Source organism: Equus caballus, chromosome 22 (assembly GCF_041296265.1).
Source record: "Equus caballus isolate H_3958 breed thoroughbred chromosome 22, TB-T2T, whole genome shotgun sequence".
Classification (NCBI taxonomy): domain Eukaryota; kingdom Metazoa; phylum Chordata; class Mammalia; order Perissodactyla; family Equidae; genus Equus; species Equus caballus.
Window position 1 is genome coordinate 27,357,073 of NC_091705.1, and position 21,491 is coordinate 27,378,563.

Below are 21,491 nucleotides of genomic sequence, written 5' to 3' on the forward strand. Positions count from 1 at the left end.
ATTGATGCTGCCCCACTGGAACCTAACATGGACGCCTCCCCTCTGGGCTGGAACATAGCCTGGCAGGTTCTCTCAACCCTTCTAAGAACTGCAACTTCCACTTCGTAACATTCCCAAGAAGACGAGATGTGGCAGAAAGAGTACTGGGCTTGAGGGCAGGATTTTGGAATTCTAATCTCTATTACGTGCTACACGGTCTTGAGAAAGTCCTTTCCCCTTTCTGGACCTGTTTGCCTAGCTGTGTAATGTGCACAGGATGCACTGCACTCCTTTTCAAAGTGTGGTCTTTAATCAGGATCACACATGTGGTTGTTAAAAATGAACATTCCTGCCCCCACCACAGAAATACTGAAGTAGAATCTCAAGGTGTGCCTGGGAACCTGCATTTCTATAAACTGCACTGGTATTCTGTTGCACAGCAAGAGTCTGAGAACCGCTGAACTCTTGGCTGTGACTATCTGTGATTCCTCATTCTGTTCTCAGTGACTCAGATGGTTGGTCTGAGTATGGGCATGGTGATTGATGGGTACTGATTTCTCACCCCATAGATCCCTGGTGAATATGAGTCTGGGAGAGGGACCCTCAGATCTGAGGTCAGAATTCTCTGGCTTGATGACTAGGATGAGAGGCTGGGCCTGAAGGGTTTGTAGAGCAAAAGAGACTAAATGTTTACTTAGAAGTGCCCTGGGTGACTCCGTGCCCCTTCCTTTTTTTTTTTTTCCTGCTTTTTTTCCCCCAACCTCCCAGGTACATAGTTGTATATTTTAGTTGCGGGTCCTTCTAGTTGTGGCATGTGGGACACCGCCTCAGCATGGCTTGATGAGCGGTGCCATGTCCGCGCCCAGGATCCCAACCGAGGAAACCCTGGGCCGCGGAAGCTGAGCGCGCGAGCCTGATCACTCTGCCACAGGGGCGGGCCTCTGCTTCTTAACATTTAGTCACTCACAAATATCTGAGCACCTACTATATGCTAGGCCTATCTAGGTGCTGTAGGGCACGGTAGTGAACAAAAAAATACCTCTGCCTTCATAAAGTTTACGTTCTAGTGGGGGGTGACAGGCAACGAAGAAATAAGTAAAATGTATAGCATGTTAGTGGTAAGTGCTGAGAAGAAAAACAAAGCAGGAAGAGGGATAAAAATTCTTTTAGCCGAGTGCAATTTTAGACAGGGTATTCTGGGAAGCGCTTGATATCATTGCTTGCTTTAACATGGGAAAGGAGAGACTGACTGCCATGGCTCCCAGTGACGTCACGACTAGCTCTGTGACGCCCCGTCAGGGCGTTCTGCGGGGACCATGGTCTCCTCTATGACGTCAGCAGCGGGCCCAGATACCGGAGAGAGGGCTGTGTCGGGCCGCTGGGCCCGCGGGCTGCACTCAGGGTGCCGGCGGCGCGCACCGGCAGAGGGAGGGCCGAGGGCCTCGGCGGCTTCGGCGGCAACTTTGGCGTCCGTGAGGGGGCGGCCCGGGGTCAGGATGCGGCGGAGCCCCCGCCCGGGCTCGGCCGCGTCCCCACACAAGAGCACTCCCAACTGTTACAGCGACAACAGCAACAGCTCAGTGAGCGTCACCTCGGGAGAAAGCAGCGGGCACCGGTCAGCTGGGCTGGGGCCCGGCGAGCCTGAGGGCAGAAGAGCCCGGGGCTCGAGCTGCGGTGAGCCTGCCTTGAGCGCAGGAGTGCCCGGAGGAACCGCACGGGCTGGAAGCTCTCGGCAGAAGCCGGCGCCCCGGAGCCACACCGGGCGGACCGCCTGTGGCGCGGCAACCGTGAGGGGCGGGGCCTCGGGTGCGGGCGGGGTCGACCCCGGGTGAGTTGAGGGAGGGGGCGGGGCCTCGGGCGGGGCTTGGCGCGGAACCGCGATAAAACTGGATCTGGGCACCTCCCAAGGGGTGGGGCCTGTAGGCCAAAGAGGAGAAGCACAAAATAAGATGCCTAGAGGGGCGGGGTCTCGGTGTGATGGACAGTCCTGGGAAGGGGCGGGGAAAATCCTGAGAATAGGCACCAGCGAGGACGCGCGGCCTGGGTGATGGCATGAGTGGCTACCAGGGAACTGAGGCCGCCCCAAGACTTATGGCTGGGGGCGGGACCTCCTCTTGGCGGTAGGACCAATGTCATAACTGAGCATCCCTGAGGGGTGGGGCCTCAGAGTGCTGAGGGAGACCTAAGGGCATGGGACCTGGCCAAAGCCTGTGAGAGGCTTCCCTGCTTCTGGGCTGGGAAGCCTGCAGCCAGGTCCGGGGGAAAGAGTGGGCCTGCGACGCGTAAGGCCCCAGTGGAACCCCTGGGCTCCTGCAGAACTGGCTGGCTCTCCCATAGTCTCTGAGGAGCAGCTCGACCTTCTCTCGACCCTGGATCTGAGGCAGGAGATGCCTCCTCCGCGAGTGTCCAGGAGCTTCCTGAGTACGGGCCAGGACAGCCCGGATCCCTTCTGACCCTCCAGCTCCCCTCTCCGAACTCCAGTTCTCATCTTTGAGCCCCTGGCCCATGTTGGAGTCTCCAGCTCCTTCCCTGAACTTGATCCAAGTCCTCTAAACCTCAACTCATTGTCCTTGCCCCCATCCAATTCTCGTAGCCCACCCCTCTCTTCCTGAGCCCTAGGGCCTTCCCTAAGGCTCCTTCCTGAGCCCCTTGTGAACCTCGACCACCACACCTTCTGAGCCCCTCTTCGTCTCTCCCTCTTTCTAAGCCGTAGTCGTTCTCTGAGATCCCTCTCCTCTCCTCAGACCTACTCTTCCAGGTGCTGAGCGTGTTGTTATCCCTGGTAGGAGACATGCTGGTCAGCGTGTACAGGTCAGAGGGAGGGAATGGGGAGTTCCATGGGCTGCTCTTTGGAGGCGGTGGGGCAGGAGGGGGGGTGGTGCTGGACCCGGCTGAAGCTTGAGTGGATTCAGACCTGCCTGAGTCATGTTCACAGGAGCTGGATCTAGGACCCTCAGGTGGGTGGGGGCTGCAGGGTTCACTAGGGTCTCGGGGCCTCAGCCTCCCTCTGGTTCTTCAGAGAAGTCTGTTCCATCCGCTTCCTGCTCACGGCTGTGTCACTACTGAGCCTCTTTCTGGCAGGTGAGGGGGTGGTGAATTCCCTGGGGTCCCAGCCCTGGAAGCTTTGGAGCCAAACCCAGCACATTTCTCCTAAATCCAACTCAGCCTCTTCAGCTCCTCACAGACCCCTTCAGGGCCCTCTAGTCCCCCCTCAGACTCAATCCTCTCAAGCCTCTTCTCTCTTCACTGTCCCTTTATGCCAGGGAAACCTTCTCCCTTCCTTTCCCCTGAAACCACCCCCGTCTTTCTCCAGCACTCTGGTGGGGACTCCTGTACCTGATCCCTCTTGCGGAGAATGTGAGTCTGGGAGACTGTGTTCCTGGGTGATGGTTGGCAGGTTATGAACCTGTGGGGTGCCCCTGGGCTGCTGGGAGGGTGGTAGTGCTGGAGGCTATAATCCTAAGGAAAGGCGGGATATAAACAGAAGATTTCTGAGGGATTGTGCCCAGAGGTGCTTGAGGGTCTCTGAGTGGTCCTGGAAGGTCAGGGAAGGGGGGACACTCCTCAAAAAGAAGACCCTTTGAGTGTGGCTGCTCTGGGTAGGTGAGAGCTGAGCAGTGCTACATTTTGTCCCTCCCTCCAACAGGAACCTAAGGAGATGCTGACTCTAAGGTGAAAGAGGGCACCTGGGTGGGGAATTGGAGGGCTCAATGGTGCTCACAGGAAGTGTCCAGAGGGACGGGGGAGTGGCAGGGGGCGACGGCCAACTACACCGTGCCGAACTCCCACCTGCAGTGAGTACCACGAGCGCGTGCGCTCCCAGGGGCAGCAGCTGCAGCAGCTCCAGGCTGAGCTGGATAAACTCTACAAGGAGGTGTCTAGCGTTCGAGCAGCCAACAGCGAGGTAAGCCGGCAGCCTCAACCTGCTCTCAGATTTGGGCCCCATGGGGGTTCGGAAGCCGAGCCCCAGGAGCCTGACCCTAGTGGCTCCGCCCACTCCACAGTCCCCGGCCACGGTGGAAACACCTTGAGGAGGCCAGCTCCCTGTGTCCTGAGCCTTAAAGCCCTGCCCTAGAGCCCTGACTTAGGGACTTCTCCTGGGTCCCACAACCTGGGGCCCATCGCAGAGAACCTAGTTCCCAGAGAACTTTGCCTCCCTATAAAATCCTCCCGCAAGCCCTGCCCCTCCAAGCCTCGCCCTCTCTCTTTTCAGAGAGTGGCCAAGCTCGTATTCCAGAGGCTAAATGAGGACTTTGTGCGGAAACCTGACTATGCGCTGAGCTCTGTGGGTAAGACCCAGAGACACCAAGAGAGTGAGATTCAGAGACATGGAAAGAGACGGAGACATTGACACAGACAGACCTATGCACATGCCCAGCGCAAGAAGACTGACCTCCAAGAGACCCTTCTCCAGCTGAGGGTCAGGCCCCTGAGTGTTTTTTTCTCCCTGCTCCAGGAGCCTCCATCGACCTAGAGAAGACATCCCATGACTACGGAGACGCGAACACTGCCTACTTCTGGAATCGCTTCAGCTTCTGGAACTACGCGCGGCCGCCCACGGTTATCCTGGAGGTGGGCCTGGAACCCAGATCCCGGAACGGGACTAGGGGCGGACGCTGGGGGAAAGGACCCAACAGCTCCTTGGAGGTGGGGCCTGGCAGAGCTGAGGGCGTGGCGCTAGGTGGGGCCCTGCTACGCCGAGGACCTGCCGGGCTGGAGGCGGGGCCTGGCTTTGCTGGGGTGGGGCTCCAGGTGAGGCCGAGGACGGTGTTAAACTGAGAGACCTAGCAGTGCTAGGGACTGGGGCCCTGGTGGAATCTGGCTGGGCAGGGACCCGGGCTGGGGGTGGAGGACTGAGTGGGACCGATGACTGGGGTGGAGGTGAGGGCGAGACCTACCTGAACCAATGCCCAGGCTGAGAAAGGGCTGCCGCGGCTTGGTCCACCAGTTCTGATGGTCTCTATCTGCCCTGCTCGCCTGCAGCCAGATGTGTTCCCTGGGAATTGCTGGGCCTTTGAGGGCGACCAGGGCCAAGTGGTGATCCGACTGCCCAGTCGTGTGCAACTGAGTGACATCACCCTGCAGCATCCACCGCCCAGCGTGGCCCACACCAGTGGAGCCAACAGTGCTCCCCGTGACTTCGCAGTCTATGTGAGTGGGGCTGAGGCCCAAGGGGGTAGGGGATTTTGCCTATAAGAAGCAGGTAGTCATGAAAACTGGTGCCACTGAGTCTTCACTTGCTCATCTACAAAATGGAGATGCGACCACTTGCCTCTCAGGGCTGCTATAGGTTATAAATAATTGTTAACTGTATCCAAATATTAGTTATGGCTTACTGAGCTCTTACCTGTGCCAAGTACTTTACATGGATTATCTCCTTGCATCCACACAACCTATGAAGTGCTATTAACTCTCCTTTCAAGATGAGGAAAGTAATGCTCACAAAGGGGACGTTACTTGCCCAAGGTCACACAGCTAACAGCCAGATTAAAATTCTCAACCTGGCTTCTTTGAGCCTACATTTCACACTACAATATCCTAACACCAAAAAATAAATGAAAGCATGCATACAGCTATTGAACACATAGTAGGTCCTCAACAAAGTTGCTTTCTCTCCGCTCCACCTGTGCCTCACTGTTCCTGCACTCACTCTTCACCTACCAGGGCCTCCAGGTTGATGATGAGACTGAAGTGTTCTTGGGGAAATTCACCTTTGATGTGGAGAAATCTGAGATTCAGACTTTTCACCTACAGGTGTGTTTGTCTCTGGGGGTGAGGGTGCTAAGGAAGTGGGACAGTGAGGGAAGATTGGGGAGGAAGACAGCCCTTGGGAGAGCAGGCCCTGGCATGATCCATTTGTCTCCCCAGAATGACCCCCCAGCTGCCTTTCCCAAGGTGAAGATCCAGATTCTAAGCAACTGGGGCCACCCCCGTTTCACCTGCTTGTATCGAGTCCGAGCCCATGGCATGAGAACCTCAGAAGGGGCAGGGGAGAGTGCCACAGGAGGGCCTCATTAAACATGCTGATGGTTGGAGTAGAGTGGAGATCTGTGCTAAAATAAGCTGGAACTGTGCTGGGGGTCTGCTGGGGGGCTCTGGTTGCCTTTGGTGTATAAGTGTGGTGGAAGTCTACCTCCCAATGTGCCCTCTTTTCTTGGAGAAGTCCAGATCAATATAGTAGCAGCAGCTCATGTTAATGGAGAGCTTACCATGTGCAAGAAATGGTGCTCTGGAGATTATACACATTACCTAATCAATCCTCACAACACTCAAATCAGGAAACTTGCTCAACATCACACAGCTAATGAAAGCAGCGGCACAGCAGGACCCAAGCAAACCTTCCTCCAGAGGCCACCCTCTTTAACTGTAGAGTTGCCAGTCAGCCTGAAGCCAGGTTTGTGCACCTCAATTCCCACCCCCAACCTCTGGGAAAATCCCCCAACTTGGGCTAGGAGTCCCTTTTTCTTCAAACACTCAAAAACTAAGGAGATTTGAGGACTTCTAGGAACATGTGAGTCAGAGTTGATGCAGGCCTGGTAGCCCCTACTCAGGTTGTCTTTACTGAAACCTGAGTGGCCGACTCTATCCTAGGCACAGTACAGATGGTCTAGTGTTCACCAGTCCCTGCCTTCAAAGAGCCTGATGGGGAGAGAGGATGCTCCAGGAAACAGGACAATTCATTTACTGATCCAAGAATTCTTCGCTCTAAGGGTCAAAAGTAGAATTGGAGAACTAAAAGATGGAAGAAACAGGCATCAAAGGATTAATGAGTTCCACGTGGGCAGAGAGTAGAACGGGGGACAACAGGAGCAGAGACAACATGCAACATCTTGGCTGTGCCAGTGTGTTCATGTTTTGGAAGAATATACAGACTATTAACAGTGGTTACACCTCCAGGAAGTGGAATGCGCGAATATATGTCGAAGTGGAGCATGTATCCATCTGTTTAAATTTTGGGGGTATTACTTTTATAATTTGAAGACAAAGGAAAAAGAGTCTACTGAGTGCTCTCAAAGCCTAAGGTTAGAAATATGAACTAATACAGCTATTCTGGAGGGCAGTTTTACAGTAGGAACCAAAAGTCTTAAAATTCTTTATACTCTTGGGGCTGGCCCCTTAACTGAGTGATTAAGTTCGCGTGCTCCACTGCAGGCGGCCCAGTGTTTCATTGGTTCGAATCCTGGGCGTGGACATGGCACTGCTCATCAAACCACGCTGAGGCACCATCCCACATGCCACAACTAGAAGGACCCACAACGAAAAATATACAACTATGTACCAGGGAGCTTTGGGGATAAAAAGGAAAAAAAAAAAATTCTTTATACTCTTTAATCAGAGCAATTCCATTTCTAAGAATGGATCCAAAGGGTACATAATCAAAAATGTAATCAAAGATAATATTTTAAGGATATTCATCACACTGTTGTTTATAAAGAAAAACTGGAAATAGTATTTAAGAAGATACATTATGCTACAAAAATAATATGCAGCCAATAGAAATGGTAATCTAATATAAGGGAATGTTTAATGTCATAGAAAGTAATAATATATGGATAATTTCTTAAAAAGCAAGCTAGATTAATATACATAAAAATTTTAAACTTCCATATCAAAACAGTTCTATAGACCAAAAGATAACTATAAATGAATAGACAATAGCCTGGGAAGAAATATTTTCAATGTGTATAAGTGACAAAGCGTTAATAACTGAATAACAGAATAAGGGCTATAACAACAACAAAAACTTATAAATAGGCTATTCAGAGGAAACATAATTCACAAATAAACATATGAAATGATACCTAGCCTTCATAATTAAATTCAAACTAAAAATTGATTTTCTTCCCTTTTTTGCCAGTCATTAACAAAAGGAGTAAGAAACTGTTCTTATGGAGGGCAATTTATAATATCTATTAAAATTTTAAACATTCATACTGTTTGATCTAGCGTTTCCACTTGTAGGAACAAATCCTTCAGAAACATTCTGTAAATGCACAGATAAATGTACAAGGATATTTATTACAGCACTGTAATAGAACAAAACTGGAAGGGACCCAAATCTCGTTAAATAAGGGATTGGCTAAATAAGCTATAGTGCACTCATACACAAAATATAAAAGCATTAAAAAGAATTAGGTCAGCAATAAGTTCCAATGGGTAACCCAAAATACAATAAAAAGAAGGTACAAACATTATGTATAATGTTCTATTTAGAAAAAAAAAAAAAAAAGTCAAACCTAGGAAAGACAGGGGTCCTTACTTGCTCCATAACTATTTTATACCACATTTTATTTGAAATAATTTTGTACTAATTAGCATACATTTTAAAAACACTTTAAAGCATGCTAAAAATATTATGTATAATATGATCATATTTTTGTAAAATAAAAAACTATGTATAGACTATAAATATGCATAAAGGACTAAAAAATATGCACCTAATATTTTATTGGGATGTGGGAGTATAGGCACTATTTATTTTTTCTGAATTTTTTTTCTACAGTTAATATACATATTAATTTTCTAGTATGAAAAAAATTAGCTGTTACAAAATTCAGGCTTGCAGCCTATCTTTAGGACTAGAACCACCACTGTTCGCTCCTCCAGGAAGTCTAGCATAGCCCTTGTTCCATCTTAAAACTCATTCCTCCCCGAGCACTTTCCACCTTCTTTGTTCCCAGCTCAGCTCTGCTCTGAAGCATGGCAGGCTGGCTGGGTGTTTGGCTTACACTTAATCTTTGTATTTTCAAAAATAGAGTCAGTGTTTCTAGATATCTGGCCAAGAATACCCCATTTCTTTGAGTGGGGCTATTGTGTCAGAGGCAACCTTTACTCAACAAACCTTAGGGTCAACAAACTGAGGCCCACAGAAGAGAAGGAAACATGGCTAATGGCAGATTCCCACCCAAAAAGAGAGTAGTGGCAAAGCAGTAGTCTTCATTGATCTTTATTGAATGAGGGGCTCCAGGTGCAAGCAGATGGGATCAAGAGCAGAAATAGCAGGAACAAGTATAAAAGTATAAAATATAAAGTGCTGGCAGTGGGGAGTGTGTGCAGGGGGCCCATAGGGACCACTGGGGATACAGGGCTGAGGACTGGCCACAGCTTACCCTCCAAGGGAATCTAGGCCTGAGGGGACTGTGCAGGGCCCTTGGCTGGGGGTGGAAGTGGCTTGAGGGGGGCCCAACCTTGGGCCTTGAAGTAGGAGACCAGTTGTGCAGGTACTTCTGCGAGCACAGTCTGTGCCAATGCCTCCTGAGGGGCCTGCCAGGAAAAGAGAAGCAAGGTCAGTGGTGGCCCATAAAAGGTTCCCAAGGTCTACATTTCATACCAAAGAAAGGATACAAAACTCAACACCAAACTCTGCCCCAGACTTAGACAAAAGAGTGAGTATCACCACTCATATCAGGGAGAGGTGGAAGGGTAAACTCCCAGATCTGGTCTGCCCCCAAGCTTGCCCCAACTCACATTCTGGAAGCGGCGGTAGGGCACAAACTGCACTATGTCACGGGCAGATGCCTTCCCAGAGCGTGTACGCAGGGGTCCACCATCAGCGTCCAGCTGCTCCATGGCCTCAAAGTCAGCACCGCCCACACCCACGATGATCACTGACATGGGCAGGTGGGAGGCACGAACCACAGCCTCACATGTGGCCTCGACATCTGTCACAGCACCGTCGGTCAGCAGCAACAGCACGAAGTATTGCTGGGGGCAAGCCCATTCATATACTGAGGCAGATCCTCTAAACATCCCAGCCACACATTCCCACACTGATAAGAAGTTGCTTGTTACATAGCCCTCAAGGGAGCCCTTGACCAAGACCACCCATCCCACCACCACCACTACCTCCCATGACCCTCACCGAGGCAGTCCTCTGATTTGCAGCCTGGGCTGCAAACCTGGCCACATGGTTGATGATGGGTGCAAAGTTGGTGGGGCCATAGAGGCGAACTTGGGGCAGGGCTTGGCGGTAGGCATCCACAATGCCCTGGATGCCTAGAGAAGGAGGGCAAAAACACTAAAATACTGGGCCTCTCAGGGTTGAACCAGTCCTGACATCACCCTGTCCTGGCTGAGGAGATTTGGCAACCTGGGTGCATTTCATTCAATCACCCCTGTAACCCAAGGTACTTAACCTTATCCTACAAATGAGGAAATTACGGCCAAAGAGAAGAGGGGCACTTGCCCTAAATCACAGCTTGCGTTAAAACCCAGATTAGGGGGAAATCCCTGAACAAATTTAGGAGAGTTGAACATCAGATTATAATACACTTAATAAAATAATAAATTATAACCCATTTAATAAAATAAGAATCCAGAGAATTATTAAGTAATGGGAGAGAAGGGAAAGCTCTTCCTTCATAAATGTAGAAGGAGGAATGACAAAATCATTTGACTATCATAGAGATAACTGATTCAGGCAAGGATTATCAATGGATGGTAAAACCAGAAGGTAAAAGTTAATGAATAATTGGATATTTATACAGCTTCAAAATATCTTCCCCAAAAATATTAATTACAAAGAGAAAAACAGTACTTGCATAGTGGAGAAACCTGACAGACTCGACCTTAACCAACTGACCAAAGTTAATATGACTGATAATAGGATAAATCAACATCACGTGCCTCCTGATACAGTGCACTGAGAAGAATACACAGTATCACTTCTGTGGTATTCCTGCCCAACTGCATAATCTGAATCTAATCACGGGGAAATATCAGGTAAACCCAAACTGAGAAACATTCTACAAATTATCTCACCTGTAATCTTAAAAAAGGTCAATATCATACAAGACATAGAGAAAAGAAAGTCTCTTCAACAAATGGTGCTGGGAAAACTGGACAGCCACATGTAAAAGAATGAAAATTGACCATTCTTTTTCACCGTTCATCAAAATAAACTCAAAATGGATCAAAGAGCTAAAGGTAAGACCTGAAACCATAAGGCTTCTAGAAGAAAATACAGGCAGTACACTCTTTGACATCAGTATTAAAAGGATCTTTTCGGACACCATGTCTTCTCAGACAAGGGAAACAATAGAAAGAATAAACAAAAGGAACTTCATCAGACTAAAGAGCTTCTTCAAGGCAAGGGAAAACAGGATTGAAACAAAAAGCAACCCACCAACTGGGAAAAAATATTTGCAAGTCATATATCCAACAAAGGGTTAATCTCCCTACTATATAAAGAACTCACACAACTCAACAACAAAAAATCAAACAATCCAATGAAAAAATGGGCAGGGGACATGAACAGACATTTCTCCAAAGAAGATATACAGATGGCCAACAGGCACATGAAAAAATGTTCATCATCACTGATCATCAGGGAAATGCAAATCAAAACTACTCTAAGATAGCACCTTATACCCATTAGAATGGCAAAAATAATCAAAACAAAAAGTAACAAATGTTGGAGAGGTTGTGGAGAAAAATGAACCCTTATACACTGCTGGTGGGAATGCAAACTGCTGCAGCCACTATGGAAAACAGCATGGAGATTTCTCAAAAAATTAAAAATAGAAATATCATATAACCCAGCCATCCCACTACTGGGTATCTGTCCAAAGAACTTGAAATCAGCAATTCCAAAAGTCCCATGCACCCTTATGTTCACTGCAGCATTATTTACAATAGCCAAGATGTGGAAGCAACCTAAGGGCCCATCAACTGATGACTGGATAAAGAAGATATGGTATATATATACACAGTAGAATACTACTCAGCCATAGAAAAGGATAAAATCGTCCCATTCACAACAACATGGATGGACCTTGAGGGTATTATGTTAAGTGAAATAAGCCAGATGGAGAAAGACAATCTCTGTATGACTCCACTCATATGTGGAAGTTAAACATGTAGACAAAGAGAACAGATTAGTGGCTACCAGGGGAAAGGGGGGGTGGGGGGTAGGCACAAAGGGTGAAGTGGTGCACCTACAACACGACTGACAAACAACGTACAACTGAAATTTCACAAGGCTGTAAACTATCATAATCTCAATTAAAAAAAGATATGAAGAACTCTGGAAGACAGGACAACTGAAAGCAATATGTGATCGGAGAATTTCTTTTGCTGTAAAAGACAACAATGGACAAAATTTGAATAAATTCTATAGATTGGATATAGTATTGTATTGATGTTAATTTCCTGATTTTGAGAAGTGTACTGTGGTTATGTAACAGAATGTCTTTAATTTTAGGAAACACATTGAAGTATTTAGGGATAAAGTGCCATGTGGATGATGATGAGTGCAAAGTTGGTGGGGCCATAGAGGCAAACTTGGGGCAGGGTTTATTCAATATAATTTTCAAACATTTCAGAAAAAAAAAAATGTGTGTGTGTGTGTATGTACGTGTACACACACACACACACACACACACACACACACACACACACAAAGAGAGGAAGAGGAAGAGGGAGGAAGAGAAACAGAGAACTTGAGAGAGAGAGAATGATAAAGCAAATGTGGTAAAATGTTCATGTTTGGGGGGAATCTAGGTGAAGGTAAAAAACAGCCTCTGTGACCCAGGCCCTAACCCTTGAGCTCCAATGATCTGAACCCCTATAACTATTCTTAAAACTTTTCTCTAAGCCTGAACTCATGTCAAATAAAAACCCAGGGGCTGGCCTGGTGGCGCAGCAGTTAAGTTCACATGTTCTGCTTCTCGGTGGCCCAGGGTTCGCCAGTTCGGATCCCAAGTGTGGACATGGCACTGCTTGGTACGCCACGCTGTGGTAGGCATCCCACGTATAAAGTAGAGGAAGATGGGCATGGATGTTAGCTCAGGGCCAGTCTTCCTCAGCAAAAAGAGGAGGATTGGCAGTAGTTAGCTCAGGGCTAATCTTCCTCAAAAAAAATAAAAATAAAATAAAATAAAATAAAATAAAAATAAAAACCCAGATCAGATCAAATTAGGTCAAGATGTCCACTTCAGCTTCTTGCCCAAGTTCGGGCGCTAGGGAGCCACAAGGTTTGGCCCTCTCTGGACAAAAGAGCTAGGGGCAAAAAGCAGCCCCAAAAGAGCTGCAGGAAGGCACCAAGGCTTCCACTGATACCCAAATAAGTACCTGTGAGCTTCTAGCCAAAGATAATAACGATAACATAACAACTACCATTTTTTAGAGAGAGTTTAGTAAGTGCCAGGCTTACTGCTTCAAACTTTACACAGATCCTCACCTAAAATACTCAATATCCTACAATATGTAGCCTTATTATGAACCCAAAGTACACAGAAGCTAAGCAACTGGCCCCAAGTCACAAAGTTAGCAAGTGGCAAGATGAAGATTTGATTCCAGAGGCCTACCTCTAAAATCCACTCCTTTGGACAACAGAGTGAGGTATCTGCTCCCCCACCCCAACCTTCCTTGACTGCACAGGCTTGGCCCTGTAGGTTAGACAGATCTGCCTTTCATTGGAGGATGAGGGGACTTACCTGCACAGTAGGGATTATTGGGGTTGAAGTTCAAGGCAAATTCATGGGAGACCTGAGGACAAGAATGAAAGTGAGGTTCTTCCATGATCACCTTTGTGCTACAAAAAAGGGCACTATGTACCAACGGTATGGGAGCTATTTAGTCCTTAGCACTTGCTCTATACATGCCTGTAGGGAAGCATCCCTGAATCTCCCCATAAAGCTAGTTGCCAGGCAGCAAGTTTACCACATCCCCCTAAATCAGGACCCTGAAACTGAAAACAAGAGTAGGGGAATAGAAGAGAGCACTCACCTGCCAGTCAGGGGGTACCTGGGCCCCAAATCCAAATGCTGGGAACAGCTTGTCCCTGTGAGAAGACAGTGAGTTGGAAAAGAGGCAGTGAGGGAACTGTGAGCCCAGAGGCTGAAGCATCTGCATGGAGTGGGGATGGGCAAGAGAAGAAGTCACTCACGAGTCATAGTCCTGAACCACGCTGCCCACACTCCACAATGCTGTCAGGTACTCATTGACCCCTGTTGGGCTCAGGTAGTGCAAGGAGTTGGGTGAGGAGGGGTCACCATTGGAGCCTGTGAAGTCCACGCCCACCTGGTAGTAGGGGAAGAGAGGAGCTGACGGCCACCTTGAGCCCCAAATTTGTTCTCTAGCCCATGATAAAGCAACTTACAGTGAAGTTGATTTGACAGCCTCCCATCACATAGTCCAGGAATGAATACTCAGTTTCTACCTGCAAATGAAACCAGGTCATGGCTGGGGTGAAGGGGATGGGGCCATGGAGCTCAGGAGTCAGAGCTTGGTACACATGGGCTATTGTCTCACCTGGCACAGCTTGACACAGATAGTTCCAGAGTTCTTGTAGCTTTTCTTTTTCTGCTGTTTCTCAGGGTGGATGCATTCAAACTCAGCCTGGTGAGGAAAGAAAAATTATGGTAGTAAAACTTCCAGAGCATGAGTCAGGACTGGAGCTGCTCTGCCCTCCCTCTCTCCCTAGGGCCACAGCCCTCTAGGCCCACCTCAACACCTCTGAGCAGGGCCAACACTCACTGGGACTGTTTGCAGCTGGGCCAAGCTGGTTTGGAAGGTACCAATGAGATCATGTGAACCATCACTGTCATAGTCTGAGCATCGCACCTGGTGGGGGAAAGTGTGTGTGTATATACATAAAGACCAGGAGGCAGGTGGCAAGTGAGAATAAATCCCTCCCCAGGCTCTCTGACCCTGCTCAGTCCACTCTCCTAGGAAGCAAGCTCCTCACCTGAATGGGTGTGCTGGGGTCTCCTCCACAGAAACGCTGAAGGGGAACAGAGAAGCGCTTCCATGTAGGGTTCAGGTTGTTCTTGATTACCTGGAGGAGGAGGGCAAAGCCTTGAGTGAGCTCTAAGCTGGCAAGTAGGGAGCTGCCATTCCTTCCTACCCGTATGTAGTCTCTTTCTCTGTGTTATAAACCTTGGTAGTCACAAATCTCAGGAGATTCTCTCCTACCCAACGCCACCCCCCAATCACCAGGGTCCCACACCTCAGATCTGTATGCCAGATGCCATTTCCCATCACCCTGGCGGAAGAACTCCAAGAATGGATCCGATTTCCCCAGGAAGTCCTGTCAATGCCACAAAGACACCAGTTATAAGACTTAGGGAGGGACAACCATTATGCTAGACCTCTGTCCCCATCCCTGCCCTCTAATACACCATCCCTTTCCCCTTAATTCTTGAACCCCCAGGGCCTCCTTCCATGCAGCACCTTCTTATCTAGGTTTCTGGCCTCCACCTCCATGGTCACTACACGGCTATCCTTCAACTCCTGAGCTGAGACCTAGGTAGGAGAGGCAGGAGACTGTATCACCTCATGAACTCCTCATTGATGTAAGTCCCTCCCCAACCCTTGCAGAGTTCTTCCTTACCGTGATGGTCCCCTGCCCAGCAGGTTTTCCAGGCTTCAGCATCAAGGGTAGAGTTAGTATCTGGCTGGACACAATCTAGGGCAGAGCAAGGTGAGGTGTCAAGATCTCAGGCAGCGTTAGGTCCTGCTTGCCTCCCACCTCCAAGTTTCAGGCAGGCCGGCTTGTCTGACAGGGCTCTTACTGAACCTGTTTCTGAAGGACTGTAATCCCTGGCCCTACATACCTGTCCTAGGGAACACTCTGCCCCTCCTAGGAAGTCATCATCCCCCAGCTCAGGTGTCTTGTTGTCTATGTCATAGATGCCAAATCGGAGCTTCTGGACTGTTTCAAAGTGGTATTTAAGCTGCAGAGTCTTGGAGAACTCAGGGCTTGAACAATTCCGTACTTGCTCAGTCCGGCCAAGCTGTAGGCAGAGGCCAATAAGCATCACGGTCACACACCCTCTACCCCAAAACAGTCTTAGCCTCCCTCCACAACCTTAACCCCCATGGTCCTTCTCACCTCAGCCCAGTTGCCCCCTCCAACATCCTGTAAAAGGACACAGAGTGGGTCAGACTTGGAGCTGATATCCTTGTCAATGAGGTGATCACAGGAAATGGACAGCTGAACCAAGGTCACGCAGTGGGCCATCTGGAGAAAAATGACCTGAGTCAAAAACCGAGGGCCCTTCTCCACCGTTCCCTGACTCTAGGTCCTAGCTTTGGAAGGCCAGCAGGCTTCATCCAGGCAGGGCTAAGCCTGAGTCCACCCCCATGACACCCAAGGAAGAAAAGGCCCTATAGCCTTCATACTCTTCCAATCCCCTTGGGTGAGCTCAATGGGACCAGGAGATGGTAGTTACAACCAACCCTGATCCAAGAGTATGATGGGAAGATGCAGAAAAAGTGTACTGGCCTCCATCAACAACTTTGACTTGGTCCTAATGCCAATAATGCTCCCTAGACCCAGACTCCAACACTGATCTTCTCAGAGACCAATAAATCTCATTCTGAACCCCTTACTGGCCCCAGATGACAACCTAATATAAGTTCCAATCCCAACACTGCCCCAAATACAACTATGATCCAGGTACTGCTACCCAAAAAGTTTCTTCCTCCAAGATTTCCCACTAACCCTGGGGCCAAGCATCTTGAGGTAGAGTTATGATCCCCCCACTGGTCTCTAATCAGCTGCTCATGTCCAGCTCCTCACTATTCTCACCGCCACTACCAGTCCAAGCCATCATTTCTCACCAGGCTTATCTCATTAGCCTCTTTAACCAGTCTCCCTTAACCTATGTCATCCCCACCTCCACTCTCCCATCCTCACACCAACAGGCTATTCTCAATACAGCAATGAGGGTGCTCCTGTTAAAACATGAGTCAGGTCATGTCACACCTCTGCCCAAACCCTAATGATTTCTCACAGCTTAGAAAAAATCCAGAACCTACTACGGCCTACAAGGTCTTGAAAGATCAGATCTCTCTAACCTGATCTAACACCTTCTCTCTTGCTCACTCCATCCTGGCCACACAGGTCTGCTAGCTTGCCATTCCTCAAATAAGCCTGTTTCTACTTCAAAGGCTGGAATGTTCTTCTCTCATATTATCTGCATTGCTTGCTGTTTCCTGACTCCCTCCACGTCTTTACTCAAAATCATCATCTCCATTATGAAGGAAAAAGCTCTCCTATTCTAGCCACTCTAAAATTTCAACCCTACTACCACTGACACATCACATACCCCTTTCCTGCTTTGTCTATTTAGCATTTATCACTATCTAATATACTACATATATTTACATAATTGGTCTTCCCCACTAGAATGTAAACTCCATGTGAGAAGGGATATTTGTCTGTTCTGTTCATTGCTCTATCCCAAGCTCCGAAACAATAAAATATTTGCTGAATGAAATGCATAAGGCCATCTCCAGCCTCAGCTCCCAGCCCAGCCATCTCCAAACTGACTGGCAATCAAGCAGCACCAAGCTTCTCCAATTCATCTATTTCCTCTGCTGGAAACACTATCTTCTTGCATGGATCACCATGACTCCCACGTAACCCCTCCTCCTACATTCACCATAACAATTATCCTCAGACCCCTCACTGTCCCTGTGCACCCTGACCCATACACCTGCAGACCATCTGCACGAGGAGAGCGGACAAAGTCAGATCTCTCATCCAGCTTCACTCAGCATTTCCAGTTTCTCAGCACTATACCACAGGATGCCTCCAGCCTCAGCCTCCCCTAAACTGACCCTCAGTCAATCTTTCTCCCAACCCAGCCCACAGTTAGTGTTGTTCCCATCTTGGTGCCTCACGGTCTCCATCTGGAATGCTGTTAGCAATCAAAGTTGGAATGATTCTTAGAGTTCAAATTGCTTCACATACTGACCCTCCACCCTCCAATGATGGAACAAACCACCACTGTTATAATACGCTCATTAGAAAGTCCTGCTCCATAAAGTCCTAGCCAAACCAACCCAACCAAGTCTGTCAAATTCTCACGTCTACATGTTTGTCTTATTTCTTCCCCTGTTTAAAATTCCACAGGAAACCCTTATTCCATCTTCCTCCAAGAACCCATCTGATACCTGGAAGTAATGAAACTCCCAGCTAAAATCTGGAGAAACAGACCCAGTTTTGAATGTTGCCTCTAGAATGTGGCTTTTAGAATTCTGACCAGTCTGATCACCCCTTTGGAGGTTCCCCAAGGACAGATCCAGAGGAGAACACATACTCCCAAGGGAGCAGGACCACAACTTCCCGCAAGTCACAATCTCTCTCCATGTTCCTCACCTCACATGTTCTTTGAAGTAGTGTTTGCACAGTATAGAGACAAATGAAGAAGAATGCTCATTTCACTATTGCTGAGAACAGTGGAAAATATGAGACAGCTTACAGGTCTATGTAAAGGTAGTGACCAAGTAAGTTGTGGTACATTCAAACAATGGAATGCTGAGTAGCAGGTAAGAAACAATTAAGGCAGAACTATATTATATTGATATTATATAAGAAAATAAAGTTGCAAAAAATGGTAAGACAAGTATGACTACATTTTAAACTTCAACTGTATGTATATATACAATAGACTTGAATAGGTACACAAAATAAATACACATGGAAAAATGGAAGACACACCAAATAAATGCAACTTTTAGTTACATCTCAGGGTGGAATGAAGGTGAGAATTTTACATACTCTATACACTTCTGTATTGTTTCAATATTTTATACTGTTTATTTTATATTTTTTAAAGGGCCTCATTAGCTTTTTTTCCCCCAATCCACAACTCAAGTCTTCTTGATTATTCATTCTAAGCCCAAAGTCTCTACCTCCATCCAGCTCAAGAACCCCTACATAACTTCAGGCCTCACTGTCTCTTGCTTCTTCCCTGGTTTCTCCTCCTCCTTAGCACTGCCTCACCTAGTCATCCTTGATGTCAGCTTCCAGAGAGTCTCTACTCTAACTAGAAGCCCTAAATGGCTGCCCATGACCCCTAGGTTCAGAGCCAAACTCCCTAGCAGGGCCACCTTGTGGTACAACTCCAGAGGGCACACTTACACAGAATTCAGCAGTTGTGTGATATGGTGACCCTGCACCCCTAATTCAACCTTCTAAGGTCTTCTCAGTCTGCTCTACCTCTTGCCATTCCACCACCTACCCAACTAGTCATCCAAAGCTATTTCTGTTTCCTCAAACACACACACACGCTGATATTCTGACTTGCCTGCCTAGCAAATGTCTTGTCAGCCAAGGTTCTGCTATATTATTCCTTTATGAAGCCTTGCCCACCTTCCCCAGATAGAATTTCTCTCTCCTCTGGATGACTGCAATGGTAACCCCATCGGTCTTTCTGTAAACACACACACACACACACACACACACACACACACACACACACGCACGCACGCACGCACGCACACACACACACACACACACACACGCTCTTCTGTGTTTATTAACCAAACTGACACCAGATCATACCATTTCTCTTCTTAAAACTCTGGAATAGAATAAAAAAACAAAACAAACAAAAACTCTGTAATGGCTCCCCAGAACATTCAAAATAAAATCCAACGTTCTTACCATGGTCTATAAGGCCCTGCCAGACCTGAACCTTGCCTAGCTAATCATCAGCCATGCAAGAATGTTCTGGCCAAGTTTCATTTCTGATCCACATACACACAACATCAATCTCATTCCCCATCTCAGGGACTCTGCGCTGTCTGCCCCAATATACACTCCAGAAAATAAGCTGTATTAGAGTAGGAACCAAGTCTGGTTTGCCTATTTCTATATCTCCAGTACCTACATCAGTACCCATCCTATAGCAGGTACTCAGTAAATATTTAGTGACTTAACATTGAAACTACTACATCAAATTTTTGACTTTTGCCTATCCTCATAATCTATGGGCTCTTCGGAACCAGGGCTGGGTATTACTTCTGTATCCCTAATACTAATGCTTACTACATAGTTGGTACCTCATAAGCATTTGCTCAACTCAAACCTTCAGGCCTTTACCATTTCAACTAATGCCCAGCAGTAAATCTTCCCTGTCCTAAAATTTAAAATTTAAGCGCAGGACTCCTGAAACTCAGTATTAAATGACAGCCATTAAAAAATGGGCAAAAAATTTGATCAGATACTTCATAAAGAAAAATATATGAATTGGAAATAAGCAAAGGAAGAAGTGATCAACAGCACTGGTCATAAGGGAAATGCAAATTAAAATGACAATGAGATACTATTACATACCCACCACAATGGCTAAAAAAGTAAAAACACCGACAATGCCAAATGTTGGCAAGGATGTGGAACTCTCATACGTTGCTAGTGAAAGCATTAAATGTACCACTGTGGAAATGGTCTGGCAGTTTCTCATACATTGTTAGTGAAACTATTAAATGTACTAATTCAGAAACAGTCCGGCAGCTTTTAAGAAAACTAAACATACACCTAGTTCAAGAGCAATTCCACTCCTAGATTTTTACCCAAAAGAAATGAAAACATTATGTCCACAAGAAGGTTTGTATTAAGAATGTTCACAGCAACTTTATTCATAATAGCCAAAAATTTGAAACAGACTGGGTGTCCATCAATGAGAATAAACAAATCATATGTTTATATATGTAATAGAAACTACTTAGCAACAAAAAGAAACAAACTATTAATAGCTGCAACATGGATGAATCTGAAGCAAAATATATACATAGATTACATTTATAAAACTTTAGGACAGGCAAAACCATATGCCAAAAAAATTCAGAATAGTGGTTGTTCTTCTCCTGTCCCCCAAGGAGGGGCAGGTATTAATTAAGAGGCAGGAGAGAACTCTATGGAGAATGGAAAAGTTCTTTATCTTGAAAGGAATGAGTCACAGGTGCACTTGTCATTTTCATCTAATGGTACACTTGAGGTATATACACCTTACTGTATGTAAACTTCACTCCCCCCTCCAAAACACATAAACAGATATTGAACTCAAATTAAAGAATGTTGAAATGTTTATGGGTGAAGTGTGTTGGTGCTTGCAACTTCTTTGAAATGCACCAAAAAATAAAATGGTTTGTTGAACAGATAGATATGAGGCCAAACAAATACAGATTTTAAATTGTAGAATCTAAATGGTGGATATATGGGTATTCACTGTACAATTTTTTCAACTTTTCTGTATGTTTCAAGTTTTCATAATAAAATGTTGAGGAACAAATTAAATGGAGGACTACAGGTTTATCCCTGATAAAGAATTTGTTGTGAACTACAAAAGCATTAGCAGTAATTATCCATGATGGTGAGATTACAGGCAATAACTGGAGCTGCTGCCTTTTTCCTCACTCCACGACTTCTCAAAGATCCCATAAAGATAAGCTTTTGGTCTGGGCCAGACACATACAATGGGCCAGGAGCTTCTTCCTGTGCTAGGCCCCAATTTCTGGTAGACTAGAGCATTCTTTTCTAGTCTATTACCATTTCCACCACTTTCCCCACGGCTGGTCCTATCCTATCCTTTTTCACTTTCTTCTCTGATCAGACTAAGACCCCAACCAGAAAGCTGTGGGCCCACATGTACCTCAGTAGCATATGGGGCTAGATTCCCTTCTGAGAGGTCAGAGCTTCCTGTGCAACAGGTTTTGTTTTTTTCATAGATCAGCCTCCTTTGCCTAGAACTAGCAACTTTTTATAAGCAAATCTTTAT

At 46.9% G+C, this 21,491-nt stretch overlaps 2 protein-coding genes across 5 annotated transcripts in view; one reads left to right on the forward strand and one right to left on the reverse strand.

The window, feature by feature from the left end:
* Positions 1-1,154: 1,154 nt before the first annotated feature.
* Positions 1,155-6,014, forward strand: SPAG4 (sperm associated antigen 4). Of its 4 annotated transcripts, none has more exons than XM_014735126.3 (12): positions 1,155-1,785; positions 2,296-2,400; positions 2,724-2,790; positions 2,999-3,060; positions 3,293-3,336; positions 3,626-3,651; positions 3,775-3,883; positions 4,193-4,268; positions 4,436-4,551; positions 4,963-5,130; positions 5,644-5,733; positions 5,848-6,014. In XM_014735126.3, the coding sequence occupies exons 1-12, from the start codon at positions 1,296-1,298 to the stop codon at positions 5,995-5,997; spliced, it is 1,503 nt and encodes a 500-aa protein (XP_014590612.3). In that variant the 5' UTR covers positions 1,155-1,295; the 3' UTR covers positions 5,998-6,014. The 4 variants fall into 4 exon arrangements, with proteins under 4 accessions (XP_014590612.3, XP_023482240.2, XP_070103363.1 ...); XM_023626472.2 differs by having other exon boundaries at positions 2,317-2,400; XM_070247262.1 differs by having other exon boundaries at positions 1,301-1,653.
* Positions 6,015-8,910: 2,896 nt separating this feature from the next.
* Positions 8,911-21,491, reverse strand: part of CPNE1 (copine 1) — a 37,019-nt gene continuing 24,438 nt past the window's right edge. Inside the window, exons 3-16 of the mRNA NM_001171745.2 lie at positions 15,815-15,943; positions 15,537-15,716; positions 15,314-15,388; positions 15,154-15,225; positions 14,930-15,010; positions 14,669-14,758; positions 14,458-14,544; positions 14,233-14,319; positions 13,868-13,932; positions 13,708-13,762; positions 13,416-13,467; positions 9,842-9,975; positions 9,448-9,684; positions 8,911-9,243 (exon numbers count right to left, since the gene is read on the reverse strand). Of these exons, the coding sequence (NP_001165216.2) occupies positions 9,103-9,243; positions 9,448-9,684; positions 9,842-9,975; positions 13,416-13,467; positions 13,708-13,762; positions 13,868-13,932; positions 14,233-14,319; positions 14,458-14,544; positions 14,669-14,758; positions 14,930-15,010; positions 15,154-15,225; positions 15,314-15,388; positions 15,537-15,716; positions 15,815-15,943 (1,485 nt within the window). The 3' untranslated portion in view covers positions 8,911-9,102. The remainder of the gene's footprint in view (positions 9,244-9,447; positions 9,685-9,841; positions 9,976-13,415; positions 13,468-13,707; positions 13,763-13,867; positions 13,933-14,232; positions 14,320-14,457; positions 14,545-14,668; positions 14,759-14,929; positions 15,011-15,153; positions 15,226-15,313; positions 15,389-15,536; positions 15,717-15,814; positions 15,944-21,491) is intronic.

Coding starts and splice junctions, on each gene's coding strand:
- SPAG4 (XM_014735126.3), top strand. CDS start 1,296: ATGGTCTCCTCTATGACGTCAGCAGCGGGCCCAGATACCGGAGAGAGG. Junction 2,401..2,723: donor AGTGTCCAGGAGCTTCCTGA/GTACGGGCCAGG, acceptor TCCTCTCCTCAG/ACCTACTCTTCCAGGTGCTG. Junction 3,337..3,625: donor TGATCCCTCTTGCGGAGAAT/GTGAGTCTGGGA, acceptor TCCCTCCAACAG/GAACCTAAGGAGATGCTGAC.